The sequence below is a fragment of the Thermobia domestica genome, chromosome 7 (assembly GCF_964235325.1).
Source record: "Thermobia domestica chromosome 7, izTheDome1.hap1.1, whole genome shotgun sequence".
NCBI classification, from domain to species: Eukaryota; Metazoa; Arthropoda; class Insecta; order Zygentoma; family Lepismatidae; genus Thermobia; species Thermobia domestica.
This window is the reverse complement of record NC_137460.1, coordinates 159,108,904-159,128,880: the sequence shown is the minus strand read 5'-3', so window position 1 is coordinate 159,128,880 and position 19,977 is coordinate 159,108,904. Positions and strand designations below refer to the sequence as shown.

Genomic DNA, 19,977 nt, shown 5'->3' with positions numbered 1-19,977 from the left:
TACAGAAAAAAATTGTTTTCGCACCTATTTGTAACACCTCTGATACATTGAAAATAGGCTATACATTAAAATCTTAAAATAAACCATATTAACTGACTTCAACAAAAGCACCAAAACATAGAAAATAATAAAAGCGCTAAAAAGCACAAAATAATAATAATAAAGCACACCAATGTAGGGGTCACCGTTTCCTTGCTCCAATTTTTTAAACTAAATCATGTGCTGCAGTTAGAACTGAAACATTTATTTGTAAAATACAACAAAATTATAAGAAGTTTTCGGAAAACTTGATCCGATAGGAAACCACCCCCACAACTAAACTATCCCTTCTGGATTGTTTCATCTAAAATGACTTACATCATATATTAAGAGTATAAATGAAATATTTGTTTATGAAATATATACAAAATCGCATGAACCGTATCTGGGGAAATTTTCACCAAGAAAAAAGAAAAAAAAAACAGAATAGTAAACTACTACTTGTAGATATTTTTATAAGAAATGGTTTACGCAAGATTATAGGGTAATTAATGAAATATTTATTTATCAGCTATGATAATTTTTTCAAACCTTACCAAGTATAGTGATATGGCCAGTGCATAGACTGAGCCCAATCGAAAACACTCCGTGTCAAAAAGAAGCCAGGGGCAGATCCAGGACGGACTTCCGGGGGAGCGATGGGTTGGAATACTGCTACTTAGAGCTACTTTTAAGAACTCCAAACTCTGGTATGGGTTTTATTTATATATAAAATAAGAAAGTTTTATCTTCTTGGGGAGAGTCAAACGCCCCGATCTCCACCCCTGGATCCGCCCCAAAAAGAAGCCAAGTTTCGAATGACTACAAAAGATTAAAGTTATCAATACAGCCAAATTCTTCAGGCAAGGTAAGTTATAACATCGATTCTGCCAAGTTCTTAAAATAAATTTCCTCATTCTGAAAGTATTGTAAGAACTTGGCCAATTGGTTATTTATCAACATACCCAAATTCTTCAGCCAAGGTAAGTTATGATCTGTTGTAACCAGTTTTCCAAGTTCTTCAAATTATTTCAGATTGAATAAATTTATTTCAAGTACTTGGCAGAGTCGATATCATAACTTACCTTGGCTGAATATTTGAGTATATTGATAACGTAATCAGTTGGACAAGTTCTTCAGATACTTTCAGAATGAGGAAATTTATTTCAAGAACTTGGCAGAATTGATAGCATAACTAACTTTGGCAGAATAATTTAGTTGTATTGATAAATTTACTTTCTGGTAGTTATTCGATACTGAGTGTCCTTTCGACGCGAAGTATTTTGGATTGGGATATCAATGCTTTTTGTAGATTTAATTTGACTTTTTACTAAACTCCATATAAGCTACTTCAGTATACTTCGCAGTAAATAGTTTAAGAAAAGAAAAGATTCCAAAAAGCCAACACCACATTCTTGTTCAATAATATATTCTCTGTAATTTGATACTCCCATACAACTTTCTGTGAGTTTTCCAAATGTTGACACCATTTTTTCAAGACGGCAGCCAAAAATATAATTCACATTATTATATTTGTGCATAGTGTTGATTGGAAGAGTATTTGCTTTACTTTAAAGCAAAATCCATGTTTGTGGGAATTAGTTAAACCAGTTTTTCAATTTCGAATGTACTGTAGGGGTACTCTGAGTGATTGATGACACTGTTTCAGCCCCAGCAATCATATTCGATATGTTGAAATTTTCTGGATATGTAAATATTATCCCCTATCAATGTACAAAATTTTGTATTTCTAGTTAATCGTGATCATAATTCTTTTGAGCAAAGTGTCTGGGAAAACGTAAAGATATTCCACAGTTGTTCAATTTTTCCATTAGTCAATAATAATGTTTTGAAAATTATAATTTCAATCTTGTTCACAATTTACACGCAAATTGCAACTTCGAGGCTTCGTATCTCAACCTCCCATGAACCCCAAATTTAAGGTTTAGTAATTTTGAAGAACATGTCATTACTATTAACCAGAATGGCCATGGGGGCACACTGATACAGTGCCAATCTCTCGTGTGTGAGGTCCCTTGTTCAAACCTGGCTCGTGCATGTGACCTTTGAGGTGAACAGACACCGTGCGTGTGAGGGGGAGGAGGCGGTTCTCGGTGTTTCAAAATATTTTTTCAGTAAATTTTAAAAATCTTCGAGCCTGACTTAGTTGCGAGCCCTAGAGTGATTGCTCCGCGCTTAATATGGTCCTGTTAATAACTGTCTGTAATTTGGCATTGTTGACAACGCCAAATTGTTATTATCATCAGTCATGTCTTACTGAAAATGATTATATAAGTCTGAGGGGATTGATGGTTCTATTTAGCCCCCTTAGCTATGGTACCCAAAATGTTGGAATGTTCTGGAATTATACGTGTTCCTTCTATCAATGTATGAAATTTCGCATTTCTAGCTAGACAGAAACATGCCAAACATTTATGTCTACCAGTCAGTGAGTGAAAGAGAGAGTCGGCTATGAAAGATGCAATTTAGTTAGTTAATATCCCAACTCCCCATGGTCCTCCATACGGAAAATTTCGTACTTTTCTACATGTCATTACCAGTAACTATGTGTACTGTAATTTGGCGTTGCTGACAATACTGATATCCCTAGCATTATTAGTTACTCAGCAATGATGCTTCGAAATGATCATTTTGATCAATCTGGAGGGTCAATGGCGCTCTTTGTCCTCCCTAGCAGTGGTATCCGAAATGTTAGAACTTTTGGAGATGTACATTTTACTTCCCATCAATATGCGAAATTTCGTATTTCTTACTAGTCGGGGACATACTAAACATTTATGTTAGTCAGTGAGTCGGCCACGGAAAACGCCGTTTGAAAAGGTTCATATCTCAATATCCCATGGTCCACCACATAAAAGTTAGTTTTTTTTTCCCAATATGTTATTACTAATAAATGTAAGTAATTTGACATTACTGACGTTATTAGTTAATCAGCAGTGTTGAAAATGGCCATTTCAGTGTATAAGTCGTTCGTGTAAAGCTAAGTGCGGCCATAATTCGGCTGCGTCCACTGCCACACTGATCTGCAATTTTCTGCTTGGTATTGGTATAATCATTTCTTCAGTTCTACAGTATGTATATACTATAATCGTTACAAGTGTTAAATTTCATTAATACGAGTTTGTAAGTTTTAATAGGAGTAGAGTGATATTTGCGGCTGTTTATTAACAAACATTCTCTGAGTTTCCGTTCGAATATGTAAATCTTAACTATACCAAAAGACAATTATAAAAGCAAGTTTAAAGAGATTTCCTGAATTAAGGTAAAATTTGGGTGGACAGAATAACTTGAATATTAACACTGTAAAATTGATGTCTATCGTGTCTTGAAACACGATAACATGCATAGATTATTAATGTAGTACCATATCAAAGACAAATTATCTGAAAAAGTTAGGTGTAGAGAAAAATTACATGCCAAGTATTTCGTAAAAATGATTTATTAAAAATGTTTTCGATCTTAATTTAAATACTTTAAGCGACAAAATTAATGTCAAAGTAATTTACATTCAATAGGGAGATTCCGGCGGCCCAATTATTTGCCGAAGAACCATTCTTGCTGGCGTTTTGTCAAGAGGTACGAAGGCCTGTCCGAATGCAAATGCTGCTGTGTATACAAAGGTGGCTCACTATCTCGACTGGATTAAAATCCACATGGAGAATAACTGTAAGTATTATCAGAACCTAACTGATTTCTTCTCACACTTAAGTGTAACAAGGATTCTATATAATTTAATTTAAGAAATAATGATGCTGTTGTACACAGTGAAACAGATTAAGTCGGAATTTGTCTAAAGTGAGCTCTGAACTGATGATGGAATAGGTCTTAGGTCACGACTTTTGACCAGGTCACCCGGGTCTGGGTCTCACTTCTCAGACCTGGTCTGACCTGGAGATCCGAATAACTGTGATGCAAAAGACCCGGAAGCAACCTAAACACCAGTTCTGCAGGATTTCTGCTAAATCTTACAGTCGGTGAATGATGTTCACTACTCTAATATTCATTTGTTTGATTCCCACTGTGACATTTCTTAATCATGACCTTAAGTCTTGAACATTTTAAATATAATTCTCTGTTTATTTGCCTTCCCATAATTACTGAAAATAGTATAGTCGTTTTTTACCATATGCAGAGTATAGAAAGATTTAATAAAACGCTGTTTAGGCTCAGTTGCATGTTTTATATTTTACACGAAAAATTTTATAGTTTCACTTGATTAAACTTCGACGATTCCTCATAAGCTTCCTTACTAAAACTTTTTACAACAATGTGAACTGGATGCTCTCCAGTGGTCTCTAGCCTGCTTATTTTCTTTATTTTTTTCAGTCATCGCTTTTTCCTGTGTAAGTAACAAAGAATAACTGACAGATTTCCATACAGAAAATATCACTTCTAAAATAGTGCAGATAAAAGGAGAAATTATGTGTAGATAATACACAAAAATTAATCCACTCCTACTGAATTCAAATACTTCCCAAACTGATCAAGCGACTTGTACATCAAGTAGGAAAAAGACCTGAAGAATCTACGTAAACTTCATTAGACGTGACCATTGACATTTCGCATCTTGAAAAATTTAGTGTTATTTATCTCATAGAATGTTGATATATTTTTTAGAATCTTACACAATTTAAATGTAATTGGCTAGTAGGCATTGTGATTGTTATATTTTATTTTTATACAATACTACGTAACAATTTGCAATTAGCAGTTGGCAACTGTAAAATACGGAAAGTAATTAATTACGTTCCAGAATAATAGCTCCACAGCATTACGTCACACAGGCACGTAACCAAGGGGGTGGGTCCGAGGTATCCGGATAGCCCCTTCGGAACCAGAAAAAAAATTAAGGAAGGATGAAACAAAAAGAAACGAGAAAAAGAAGAACCAGTTTTTAAAAATATAAAGCTACAGCAAGCGTTTGGTTACTTTTTCTTATGAGGAGGTTTGTGTGGAAGAAACTGTGAGGAAGGGGGAACAAGTTGAAAATTGATATTATTGTAACGGAGCATTCCGAATTCCATCTAAACATTATTCGGTGTAAGCTCTAAACTCCGATAAACAAAATATTTGTATCCTTCCGCTGGTCACAAATACGATTGGCTAGTGATGTATCACTCCCACTCCCCACGGGGAGGAGCAAATTATACACGTGCATTTTGACAATACTGTCTCGTGTTGTCCAGATACTTACAGCAGCAGCAGAAAAGAAACAAAAGAAACTCGAAAGATTAAAAAAAAAGTATTTGAATTTCGCTCGTAAACAATTGTTGCTTAGTGAGTAAAGGTTTGCCTTGTTGGTGTTTCACACAACACTCGCGGAACCGGGATTCATGCCAGTCATCTTTCAGACACGCGTCCACAGTTGAGTTGGCGCCAGAATTACTGCGCATGCTTAGTGCTTATTTTTATTGTTTCATTAGCCACACTCGACTGCAGTATTATTAGATAATCCGTATTATATTTTTGTCATTTATAATAATATAGCAGTTTTATATGGAGCTTCATAGTAAAAGTAATAATGCAATCACATGGATTATTTTGCGGAGGAGTACAAGCGTCGGTAGGACAATAGCAAATCAGCGAGATTTAGTTTCACGTGGCTTTGTTTATCGCAGTTTAGAGCTTACGCCGAATGATATTTAGCTCAATGTTAATCCTATGGACTACAAATGACGATCGATAAACCAGTTCGATCAGATAGACTCTCAGAAGAACTTAAGAAACTCGGAAGATTATATCTTTTTCAATATTTTTTGTTATATTCTTTTACTTCAGATTCTTCATAGTTCGTTATTAAACTACTTACTAACATATCCTTATTTTATTGTCCTAACAAACCAATACATATTGCCAGTAAAATAGTTTAGATTGATAGAGCCCCTGGTGTGTAACAAGAGTATTTCATGTCATGCTCCTCCCATTACGAAATCTTGGCTAAACGAACCAATATATGTTTCCAATAAAATAGTTTAGAATGATCGAGCCCCTGGTGTGGTAACTGCAGTATTTCGTCACGGAAACTCCCTATGACGAAATCCTGGCTACGTGACTGCCTCACAGCAGTCTTTCTATTTCAGAAAGTGATTTCAGACACTCACAACATCTTGGACAACGTCTTTGCAACAAGAGACAAGATGAAACAGATCTTGTAGGGAACAATATTCGAGGTTCGTGTAGAGCACCTTTCACTATCACCACCAAACACCGTGTGTATATTGAGTTTTTTCGGGCTTCTCCCGTTTCCTTCACTTTATTTATTATACCATCTCACTCATTTTCATCATCGCGTCTTCTTTAACCTGCCCTGCATAACCATGAGACGTAAAACTGAAGGATTTCATTTCATATTCACTATTGCCGCAGATAACCATTCACTATCACCTATTCCGACAGTAGTGTCAATCTTAATGCCACACAATTTCTGCACTTGATGAAAGACTAGGAATAAGTGCTGAAGGTCATCTACTGATATCGGAGGAAGTAGAGTCAATTTGAATTATGTACTCTCTGTGGGCTATTTAGGGATTGTCTTGTACTGCCTCACATTAGAACTACGTTTATTGCAGTTCGTCTGCTGTTTATTTATTGTAATCTGTAGTATTAGTGCAGTCAAATTACCAAAAAGTAAGGAACAAATTAGTAACAAGCTGAAACTTGGTACAGATGTTGGGAATAATGTTCTAAACAACATACTAAAAGTCCCTTGAAATCCGACGTAACCTTCGCCGCCATATTAGAAAATGGCCGCTGAAAGTGTCAAATGAACAATATCCAGATAAAAATAGCAATATCTTCACTATGGTTGAACATAAACAGATAAACTTAGTGTCGTTTTATAGAACATAGATAACACAATATTTTTTTTATAGAGAAACAACTTTTCATAAAACGCATACTTTTAGAAATATTTCGCTCTAAATTCTAAAATTCCGAAAATTACTGTCAAACTGATTTAAAATTTTATGAACTTAGGAAGTAATTATTAACAAGTTAAAATCTGACATTGATGTTGATAAAGATTACTTAAATGACATACTAAAATCCCACAACTTCTTCGACATTTCTCGCATCCAATAGGCAGGGTTGCTGGTGTGCTAGGTTGTTCAGCCTTGTAACAACGCCGGTATATATATATGCACCGTTAAGAAGAAGTTGGTCGCTCTACTGTTGTTGACCAATAAGAACGCAGACTAAGTGTGTTGGACCCTGGTTGTTTTTGATATGTATACATCGCTTGACAGGTAGTCCTGATATAATTCAAAGTAAATTTCGTCATCAGTATAGTCAGATTCTAGGCTACCAATGACGACTAATAACATTGAAGGACGCCGTGGTGGAGGTGATGTTTTTCGTTCGCTCGAAATTAAAGTCTTTATCTTTGCTTTCGACCCGAAAATTCCGTAAGTAGCCTTGTTGCGGACATGTATGGCGAAGTTAGGGTTAGTCGATTTCGGGATTATGCTCCTGCATGTCTTGAGATCTGGAACGAATACGTTGTCTTTTGGTTACACATCTCGCATAAGTTGTAGGAACATTAATGATAGGTTGTTCTAGTCCTGAAGTGCAGGTTACAATACGAGATTGCATTTTTCTGGAGACCGCGTGGGCAGATATTTAACAGATTTGGTTGAACAAGATTAGATGGCCCGGGGGTATTGCCAGAGTCCGTCATGAGAATAGACAATTTTAGGGCCGAAACCAAAACGAATATGAAAGAAAATGAAAGATGCGTTTGGTGAATTCAAGAAACAAGTAACCCTTCGAAAGTCAAGACTTTTGTTAGTCCCCTAATGCTCAGTTGCACTAACCGAGGCTTAATCCGTGGATAGGGATTAAACTAAAATTAATCGTCGAAGTGAGGATAATGGGTTGACCCAACACTGATCTGAAGATTATATCGCCAAATCGTCAAATTAAGTTTAACCATCGAAAGCGGGAAATTAATCCTTGGTAACATCGTGATCAGCTATGAGTAAAGTTAATATGCATGCAAAAGATTTGGATATATTTCAGATGAATTTGAAGTAGTGGATGAAATAGAATATGCTATCCGACCTAGAAGGATATTGAGGGTTTGTCTACGAATACCGGATAGTATTCTAGTTCGTGTATAGTAGTGAAAGTGCAGTGCGACTGTAGTTTGGTTACAAGTGTTGTATTCAGTGTCGTGTTTTTTCTGTGTTCTACTTCATTATTACTTTTGCTTTTTCTGTATATATTGTGTTATTTTGCTGGGTTTTTCATCTTGTTTGTGGGTTTCTTTCTGAAACATTACAGCATGGTACTAATTTGTCTATTCTGCATGCACGAGATTCGGATACTTTAGAAATCAATATGGACGCTGATGTTAATTCAGTTGTCACTGAGTCAAGCCCTTCTGCTCTTCCTACAGTTCAAGCTAATATTTCCGTAAATGATATCCTTTGCCCTACGGCGCCCACTGCTACTTATCATAACAAAGATACTAATTTTAGCAGTTGGGAAAAAACAAATATATATCTAATCATTTAGCCCTGTATTATGTATTTCTTAAATCCACTATTGGTGATATTGGCAAAAAGGATATTATGGTTATCAGTCGAAAATTATATCTTGCTGATATTCCTGGTATTAATTCTATTGCATCCATCGATCATAACTTAATCAAACTTCAATTTCGTTCAGGTGCCGCAGCTAACAATTTTCTGGAACACCCCCTCTTAACGCAAAACCAGTGGGATGCTTATATCCCGAAACACCTTCTATACTCTACTAGTGTCGTACGGGATATCGATACTGATGTTACTATGGATGACTTACTCACCGATATTTCCTGTGATGTACAGGTTACGCCAGCTAGAAGAATTTATCGCAAAGATTCTAACAATGAACTTCACCCAACTAAAACTGTCATTCTCACTTTTAATTCACAACTCCTTCCAGAGGATATCAAACTTTATTATGTTCGCCGTACTGTTTCTACCTACATTTCTACGATCCGTCAATGCCTACATGGTTGTTTTAAATACGGGCAATCCAAATGTAACTGCCGAAATTCTCTGCAAAGATTGTACTGCTCCTCACGCTTCAGACACCTGTACCAACCCCCTTAAATGCATTAATTGCGGTCAAGCTCATCCGGCTGATAGTCAGGATAGCCCGAACAGAACCTGTCAGAAGAAAATTATGGAAATAATGGCCCCCAATAGAATCTCGTTTAAGGAAGCCAGTAACCTTATTTCCAAATCAACGGACAAAACACCTCCGTATCAATTTTCTTCTGATATTCATCCTGCCAGTCATGGTACTTTTTCCTTCTTACCGCCAACAACACATCAATCATCTTACGCCAGTATAATATCTTCTGCTTCCACGTCTACTTTTGCTCCTCCTAAAACTCACCTCTGGGTAAGAAACGACAGAATACGACTGGTACTTCTTCCCCCGTCTTCGGAACCAAATCGTACCTCGTACAGATAGTATACATCGCCAAAAGTCTTTAACTTCTTCTCCCACATCCCCTTCAGCAGTTAATTTTTCGGCTTCATCTGTGTTCTAGGATGTCACTTGATTTTCTAAAAGGAAGATTATACGTCCAATATCCGATCAATCTACAAAACCATCTGGTCGGACTGTGTCCCTTCATCGGGGTCAGCAGATATCTTCAACATCATTCTCTCTTTTGGCGCTTTCATCCCATTCCTCACAACCTTCCTCTATAAGCATGGGATTCCAGGATTTTTCTACTCGTTCTTCTCCGAAGTATAAGGATGCGCTTCGGAAATGTTTATCCACCTTTTTTGGTGGCCCTCTGGCAATTAAATACGATTATCATTTTGAACCTTTATTATTCACTCTATCTTTTCCTTGACACCAACTAATATGGCGCAGCAGCGACTTCGACGCTTTACTGTACTCCAATGGAATCAGTGGGATTGCCACAGCGTCTACGGCAAAACTCATCATCTCTATAATCTAATTTGTATTATTCGCCAGACCTCATCTTCTTACAAGAAACCTGGTGTAAACCTAACTTGTCCCTACAACTCAAGCATTATACTGTAATTAATCAATTTCGACATGATCACCATGGAGGCATTGCGACTTGTGTCAAACATGGCCTTTCTCATAATATTTTTCCTATTCAGTCTTCTCACAATTCCCCTCACGTTCAAATGCTTGGGGTTACGGTGGATACTGTTCACTTTGTTAATCTTTATATACCACCATCGATTCATCCCGATGTCGCATTTTGGGATGAACTTTTTCAAGCCAATTTACACATTGACTACATAGGTGGCGACTTTAATGTGCACAGTACCCTCTGGGGCAGCAATCGCACTGATGTGGCTAGGAAAACCTTTCTTACATCCTTAGCAATCTCTCCGTATCTTTTTCTAAATAATGGCTCTCCTACCATAATTTCTCTTACCGGTAAAATCGCACCTGATCTAACGTTATCCCGCAATCGATTTTATATTGATTCGGAATGGCATACTTATTTCTCTCCCTGTGATAATGACCACTTTTCGATTCTCTTCACTACTTATCCCTTTCTTCATTCTCATGCCTGATCTCTCTCATCTACTTTTGCATTCACCTCGAAATTACAACATATTGCCGCGAACTTGAAGTGGACTCATTATTCTCATCACATTGCTGAACAAATTTCCATCTGAAGCGTTCCCTTCTTCCGGTTCACAGCTCTTCTCCCTTATTAAATCTACTGTCTTTCATTTATGCAAAGAGGCCTATTCCTCTCCTGCCGGCCGCACCACTTTATTTCGCTCTGTCCCTCACAGGAAACCTATATGGTGAACATCTTGCCAGCAAAGCATTAATTTCAGTCAACAGGCCTTTCGTATTTTCCTTCAACATCCGTCCATGGACAATTTCCTTTCCTACAGCTATCACAAATCCCGTGCTCGGCGCATTATTAACACCACGAGGCACCAGAGTTGGCACGACTTTTGTACTTCTCTCTCTACTCGTGCACCCACTAGTAAGCTTTGGAATTTTTGGAAAAATTACACTCACAGCGACTCTTCCCAGAATCTACCTATTCACTTTCAGGATTTATGATGGTTTGACCTTTTCCATCATTCTTTATCACTACTGGATGTCAATAATGATCGACTCTCTCTTCAACGGCAACTTTTTAGCAATTCGGACTCTGTTTTGATCGCGACATTTCCCCTTGCGAATTGGAACTTGTTCTCAACAGCACTAAGAAATCTACTGCTCCAGGGATTAATGACCTTACCTATAATCATTATAAACATCTACCGCCTTCTGGATCTACTTCGTTTCTCCGATACTTCAATCACATATGTAACACCAGTCTTATTCTTTCGGCATGGAAAAAGGTGTTAATTGTACCAGTCCCAAAAACCAAAAGTTCTGTTGGTTCAGCAGACAACTTTCGTCCCACAGCCTTGCTTCCATATGCTTACAAAATCTTCGATCACCTCATTCTCAACCGTTTAACCTGGTTCATTGAACATCACCAACTCCTTTCCCACAATATGACTGGCTTCCGGAAGAATATTTCGACATACGATGCTCTTGCCTCGGTTGTGCTCGACATCTATTATGCTTTTTATACTAGACGATACCTTTTGGCGACTCGTATTGATATCAAACACGCCTATGACTCCGTTATCATGGACCTTTTCATTCACAAACTTTACGACCTTCATATCCCTGTCAAGATAATACGCATTGTAAACAACGCATTAATTAACAGAAAAATCTATATTAAAATTGGGAATTCTTATTACTTTAGCCGCATAACCTCTTTGGGCCTTTTACAAGGTAGTAAATTGAGTCCGATTCTTTTTAATCTTTACATTCTTGACTTATTCACTCATTGTACGACTTCCGTACGAATAGTCAGTTTCACAGGTGATACGTTCCTTCGTCTGTTAACGCCTACTCTGGACACTGGATGCGAGACGCCGGAACGTACTCTTTAAACTCTCATTTCTTGGTCCTCTCAACATAGCCTTGACATTAATTGGAAGAAGACCAGATTCATAATCTCTCAACGAAAACATCTTCCTCCCAACTTTCTTCGTATTAATGGTATACAACTTTCCAATGAACCTGCGCTCAAATACCTAGGTTTAATTCTTGATAAAAATTAAATTGAAAAGACCATCTCAACTATTTAACCCAGGAGATAGACAACTTTACTCGTTTGTTTCGTTTTATTTCAGCCAAAAAGTGGGATCTGCACCCTTTCGGTCTTTTGACCATCTTGAAACAATATGTGGCCGATAAATTTATGTATGGTGGCATTTTCTATTCCACTACCATAAGTTATTTTTACATGAAGCTGACCCGTATAGTTTACGAGTTGGTGAAACTCATTTTTTCTCAGCCTCGAATTTGTCCCAAACAAGCCCTCCTTGAGGAGTCCCATTCTGTACCACTTACTGTACAACTACCAAGGCTAGCTGGCAAATTCATAGCACGACTTGGCCATACGCACTCGTCTGAAAAAAAAACGACGAACAATAGTTTAAACACATGAGAGTAATCGTAATTTTACTTGAACGTATAAATTTGTACCCACTTGTTACTCGCCTCGGTTACACACCTCGCTTCGGGTCATATAAAAAACCAGGACAAATAACGTTCACCACAAGAAGAGTGAAGAATTGTGGGTAAGGTAAAGCCAATCCGTTCCCGCCACGACCATAAGCAGGGACATCCGCCACGATCAGCGTATGCTCCGAACGCCACATCCGTCACAGTGCCGCGTTCGCGACTACCCCGACAAAACCGTCATCGGTCCGCCAGTGGTGCAGTTACTCACCCGACTCGGTGTCTCACCCTCGTTCCCGCTCGAAATCCGATTATATACTGCCATAGCAGCGATCGGCCCGACGATGTGCGGCGGACAATTGCTCATGGGGACGTTATTTTTTTCTTGGCATAAATGCCAAATATACTGCGAAAAGCTTTGAAATAACTATTTACTGGCTGTGAGCAATGCAAATACTCAAAGCCAGTAAATAATTTTATCTGATATGCTCGGAAGGCGGTATCGCTCGTGTTGACTAAAAACCCAAGTAATACGCTTAAGGGGTAGTCATTTAGTGTTAGGTCACCTTCGTAACCAACTAACGGTTTAACATTGTTACAGGTGTTAAATCCTGTAACGGTAAATGTTACCTTGACTTTTTAACCCATTATTTCGTTATGTTTTAACTCCACCGTGGTCAATTTTACCTCATTGTAGGGTTATTTGCACTCCTCCCTTCTATAAGTGATACCACAATGTGGTCATTTCTTACCCCACGCTTGTTCACTTTTAGCTACACGTTTGGTCAAACGCACAACTGGGTTTATGGAATTTATACTTTGTTGGGTCATTTTGTACACCGAGTTGGGTTAACCATATTAACCGGTTATGTGATTTCACATCAATTGGGTCGTTGGGTTGAACTCCTACACTTAACTACACGTCGGGTTGAACTCATTTCAACCCAATTTAACTAAATGAATTGACCCTATTTAAGTCAGAGCAGTTTTAGCCACCTTGTTGGGTTAAAATATGCACCAATAGGGTCAAATCCAACCCATTTTTCTCAGTGCAGTCATGTCAGCTATCATAACACATGCGCTCAATAATCGCCAATACCGCGAGTTTATTGAATCGATTGGAGGAAATGACACCATATTATATACTACAGTACACTGGCTTAGCTATAGAAAAACTAACGCGATTTTCTGTACTCCGAACAAACATCGATTTTTTTTTTTTTGAATGAAAAGGAATCATCCTCTAGCTGATACACAATGTAGTTATCAAGTTAGTTACAAAGTTACTATTTTAGACATATTTAACTAAACATATGAATGACCTTAATTTAAAATTACAAGGAGAAAACCAGCTTCCTCCAGGTCTATACACTCATGTTAAGTTCTTTCGACAAAATGGTTTTGTTTCAATTCCAATTTTTTTTTCTAAAGTTTCATGAGTGTTGCATGCAGACCAGTAGCCAGCCCAAAAATGTAGGGGAAGGGGGACGAGAGAAGTTAGAGGCGGCAGATACAACCATTATAGTATATCACCATATTATAGTTCAGTTGCAAACCTACCGTGAAAGTTTTAGCTTTTAGGGGGCAGCAAAAATTTGGGGGCGCCTCCCTAGACCCCCGTTCAGTCAGTAAACTGAAACACCATTTCTGGTAGATTTTGTAATTGAAGCTTTGAATGCTTTGGAAATAAATTTTGAGTCTCATTTGTCAGATTTTAATGCAATTGCAAATATCAAGATTTTCATAATCCTTTTATCCCGACATAGTAGAAGTCCTTGCCCCAGAATTTCAACTGGGAATGATTGATTAACAGTGTAGCTATATTTCTAAAGAAAAATATTTAAATTCATCACAATGACAGTTTGATCAGTTGCATAAATTTGCTCGTGGCATTCTTTCCACTTTGGAAGTACTTATCTGTGTGAAAAAAACATTCTTCCAAATGAAATATAGCTACAAAAGTATTTACACATCCAAGTTAACTGATGAGCAGTTGAAGACGCTGCTGGTAATTTCCACTAATAAACTTGATCCACAACTGCAAACAATTGTCAGTAGAAAGTTATAGCTTCATAAATCTCATTTATCATAATTATAATGTTTAATGCATTATGTGAATTGAAGGGTGTGAGGCAAAAACATGGTAACCCTCAATTTTGCAATTGCTACGTTTTGCAGCACCCGATAGAGAGCGACGCATATCGCTTCGTTTAACCTTGCCCATTTAATCCTTCATGTATAGTCATATGTGAAAAATCAACTTCCCGACTTTGAAAATGAATTGTGCAGCAGAAAACCTCTAATTTCTTTAAAAAAGTAAAATTGTGGGCTACTATGTTCTTGCCTCACACCCTTCAATTATCTATGTATGTCACTTGTAAGTTCTTAAGATAAATCCCATGTTTTAATTATAGTTAAAATATTCAATTTCATTATGTATCTCAGTTATTATGTTTCTTAATTGGTCGTATAAACGTACTTAATTATTATTCTGTATGATTTACTTAGTAAATTTTGCACTTTAATTTAAAAAAAAAACGCGGATTTGTGGTTTTGCTGGCCAGCGCTGGCCCAGGGCGTAGTTTGGAGACTGTCCAAATCCTGCAATTGGATTCCTTGGGGCATTATTTTAAGCAATAGTCGCAAGTAGTACTACATATTGCAGCAAGTTTCTTTTCTTTTCTTTTTTTTTATGTGTCGGCTAATCCCTAATTTCCCAGAAATAATGATGAAAGTGAAGAATTTTTAAAGAAGTCATTTAACTAAACCTTTATCTGAAAATAGGATTGTATCATGAGGGACGTCCTAGAGGGTATGGTGGCGGGAAAGAGAGGGAGGGGGCGAAGGAGACTACAATTAATGGATGATATTAAAACAGAAAGATCATACGCGAAGACAAAGGTTAGCGGAGGACCGTGGACCATGGAAGCTTCTCAGCTGCGGCAAGTGACCTGCCAATAAAGGCAGAATACCTATGATGATGATGATGATGATTATCTGGAAAAATAATTCAGTTTCTCTACTTTAAAATCACAATGTTTCCTTAAAGTATCGACTTATATTTTAGAATATCATTCAAAAATTTAAAGTCCATCTGTTTTATACCTATAACTTAGAAATGAAAATGTTGTTTCAGGCTAAAGCTAATATTGTAAGTCAAATTATTCTTTTATACAATTTTGTTGCATATTTTTTCTTGTTTAACGAAATTACATTGTTAGTGTTGTTTTGTAAGAAGTAACATGTATTACATATCAGTGTGTATGTAAAGATCGTAGACAAAGATAGTGCAACATTATGTTAGGAAATTACTTCTTTACACAAATGTGGCATGTGCACGTTTCATCTGTCTATAAACCAAAAACCATAACCAAAACCAAAAGTCTAAACACAACATGTTACTTGAAATGAATTACGTCTAATTGCTGAGATTTGGAAGATCAACATTCAATCCTATTAAGAATATGGCCCAAAATTCAACACACGAAAAATTACAGCTGTCAAAGCAACATACAATGAAAATGAATAGACTGCAGTACATCAGTTCGACTTCAGACTTAGGTCTGAATAAAATCGACATTTAGCTTCCTTCAGTCAAGAATGAGTGAAATCTCATTCTAGAATTCTCTGTCAGTTTATAGGCTTTGAGGTTCTTACTTCGAAACCAGAAGCTTTTCATAGAGTGGAACAAATCCAATCCACAGGTCTCAGGTGAATAGTCAGCTACAGAGAAATCAATCAGTTAATTCGGGACGAGAGAAAATACACTAGCAAAGCTATAATACAGATTGAGCTGAGCCATGCCTTGGATACAACGAAAAAGCATCAGTCTGTATATGTCAGATCAACCTCCACAGCAATAAGTGTTCACAGATTATTGTTATTCTACCTATACCTACGGCCCACCAGATGTCACGATAACTTGCACACACATTATCTTACGTTTAATTCACATTAAATGAATATTAAATTGAATCTCGTATTTTAAAATCTGAACACTTCTAAGTAGCCTTATACCGAATAAGCACTGAAAGAGTAATTAGAGACTATATTTGTAGCACGACTACTTGGATTGGTTTTAAGCTTTATTCCAATGAGTATTATGATTTCACAATACTAAAGTATATTCAATTTCTGGTCTCAAATAGCAGCAATAATGGATGACCTTGATTTATTTTTTAGATACAGAGCCTGAACAGAGGTGTAACTATACCACACACGGTGAATCGTTTGTGAAACGCTTGGACTACCCCTTTCTGGTAAGTTATTATTTCAATTTCTGTCTCTCATTCTCTTTGTGCATTATTTTATCCCTAATTAACAAACATTGCATTGTTATTACGGATTAATCAGAGTACAGAAATTGATTAAACCCCGGATAATATGTAATACGTGTACCACAAAGAGGGATGATCAAAATGAAGGCCACACTCTGCCAAAATTCTTTTGTTTACTCTGTAGAAAACAGCATTTATTATTTTTTTTTAAATTTCTCTAGTATGATATCTTATTACTATTTCCTATTACTACTTACAATGTGGCCTATATGCACCACGGAACCTTTCATATTGGTTGCCTAAATGGTAAGATGTCTTTTCAGGTGTATGTCTGTCTGGTGTGACTGAGTGAAACCAAAAATCCTCAATCGAAATCGTTAAAATACCATCCTTCGTATCATTGTGCAACCACGTACAGTTCGTACATAATATCTCTCATCTTGCCTCTAGTTACGATTATGTCTCACCCCTTCATCTAATTTCCATTTTGAGCTCTTTCGTAGCCAAGCGGTTAGAGTACGTGCCTTTGGCGTGGGAGACTCGGGTTTTATTCCTGGCGAGAGTTTATGTGGTTCGGATTCCACTTTGATCAGTAGGTCCACGTCTCATATAGCCTCTTTGCTGAACGGGACGTTAAATTCAACTCAATTCAACTAATTCCCATTTCGCCTACCACATTATTAGCTACCATTCACAGATAAAAATCATATCCACCACTTTAGGACAAATTCAAATTCGCATTTACCCTAATGATTTATAAAGAATGAAATATCTTTTATATTAGAAGATTTCACAGTATTTCAAACCAGGAGTAAAATATCAAAGTGTACCTCGATCTGCTCTTATGTTCAGCTCAGTAATATAAAATGGTAACTTTAAGATGTTATAAAATGATCAGTGGATACTTTCAAATATTTAGGATCAATATTAACAGGCGAAAATCATATTCACGAAGAAATTAAATGGCGACTAAAAGCAGGGAATTCGTGTTACTATTCGGCTCAAAATCTATTGTCGTCGCGAATTCTGTCGAGGAATTTGAAGCTTAAAATATATAAAACGATAATCATACCTGTTGTTCTGTATGGTTGCGAAACATGGTCGCTTACTCTGAGGGAAGAACATAGACTGAAAGTATTTGAGAACAAGATCCTGAGACGAATATTCGGACCCAAGAGGAACGGGAATGGGGAATGGCGGAAACTTCGGTTTACCCAACATTGTTAGGGTCGTCAAGTTTAGGAGGCTTACGTGAGCAAGTCATTTAGCTAGAATGGAAGAAAGTAGAAATGCTTTCAAAGTCTTGACTGGAAGACCAATCGGAAAAGGACCATTAGGAAGACCTAGGCACAGATGGGAGGACAATATTAAGATGGATCTCGCAGAGATAGGAATACAAAGTAGAAACTGGATCCAATTAGCTAAGGATAGAAGTCAGTGAAGAGCTTTTGTGAACGCGGCATTGAACCTCCGGGTTCCATAAACCATAGAGTTAGTTAGTTATAAAATGATCAAGACATTTGTAAGTTGAAAATAATATGTTCAAAACTTTTACCATTCTTTATTTCAATATACTTTTTAAAACTTCCAAACAATACTATGCATATGTGTCGGAAATCTTATACAGGGTGTCCAATGTACAATGGAACCTGGACTTTGGGATAATAGAATATTTGAAAGAAAGCGATACATAAATAATAGTTGTACCAAAATTAAGCCTTGTTCATCCATATATTTTTAAACTTGGAAGCAACGATTGAAGTACACTAGGAACCGCACAGTGTTGCCAGTTGTAATCGAAGGTATAAATCATTTTTTTTTTATGAAACATGTAAATTGACTCGTAACTCATACCATGGTTGTTCTGTCGTTACTTTTCAGTGTGTTTAGTTGGAGTAGCCCCGAAACTATAGAGCAGGAAAAATAATTTTTCATTTCCATGAATGACTAATCGGATAAGACCTCTGTACGGAGGAACTAGGGAAATCGTAGTTTTCATAAATTAACACTCTGAATTGGCAACATTGCTGATGTTTCAGTGCATCAAAAGGTGCGTTAAGGACCTGTCTATATTATGCAACTCTTGAAAACAACGAAAAATAAACTTTGAAATTATTATGATAAAACGTTTACTTACATGCACCCGGTAACACTGCTACTATCACGAAACGAGTTATCAGCTCTTCAGCGATGCTGGAAGTACCTCCCGTTTTGATTCGAACACTGGTTCACACGTTTCACCATGTTGGCAGCAACTTTACGAAGAGTAGAAGTGTTAATGTTCTCAATGGAACTACGAATGTTCGTTTCCAGGTCTTGTATAGTTCGAGAATTGTTCTTGTATACCTCTTGCTTTAAGTAGCCCCATAGAAATGAATAGCAGTGTTGCCAGGTGCATATAAGTAAAAGTTTCATGACAATTTCAAAGTTTGTTTATCATTGTTTTCAGGAATTGTATAACGTAGACAAATCCTTAACACACCTTTTGATGCACTGAAACATCAGCAGGGTTCCCAACTCAGAGTATTAATTTATGAAAACTACGATTTCCCTAGTTCTTTCTTACAGAGGCCTCATCCGATTAGTTATCGGTGGAAATGAAAAAAATATTTTTTCTGCTTCATAGTTTACAAGCTACTCCAACTAAACCAAATATATTCAGTACCAAATATATGTTTCTTGTCTGATAACCTTCATTGCAAATTAGAAGTGATAAAAATCAGTTATCACTTCCAGTTTTACAGTAATGCTAATCCCCATAGAGCAAAAGCAGTAAGAACGAGCATTGGCTTTCTGATATGGATTCAGCGTCCGAGGAAAAAGTTCTACCTTTGATCTTATTCCTTAATTGCAATCAGTAGTTACAGATATATATTACTTCAAATCTGAATATTGAATTCACATAGTTTGGAAGTCTACCGTAGTTTCACACTGTGAAACGAAACTCAGTTGTTTATACCTAGGTATTCAACAACGCTATTCTCAGAACTTTAATATTATATTTTATGTTATTCTCAGAATTTTAATATTATATTTTGTTACATTAATTTACTAAATGTATTACTACCCGTATATTACCCTGTTGTGAACGTGAGGCAGATCAGTTATCCTAAACCTAAGTTGCAGGAGT

General features: G+C 36.8%; 1 protein-coding gene across 2 annotated transcripts in view; it reads left to right on the top strand.

Moving 5' to 3' along the window:
- The window catches only part of LOC145688960 (glandular kallikrein-3, submandibular-like), a 110,165-nt gene that overhangs the window by 79,822 nt on the left and 10,366 nt on the right, over nucleotides 1–19,977 (top strand). For both annotated transcript variants that reach the window (XM_081763122.1, XM_081763121.1), the window contains exons 6-7: nucleotides 3,555–3,705; nucleotides 16,753–16,829. In XM_081763122.1, coding sequence (XP_081619248.1) covers nucleotides 3,555–3,705; nucleotides 16,753–16,829 — 228 coding nt within the window. The remainder of the gene's footprint in view (nucleotides 1–3,554; nucleotides 3,706–16,752; nucleotides 16,830–19,977) is intronic.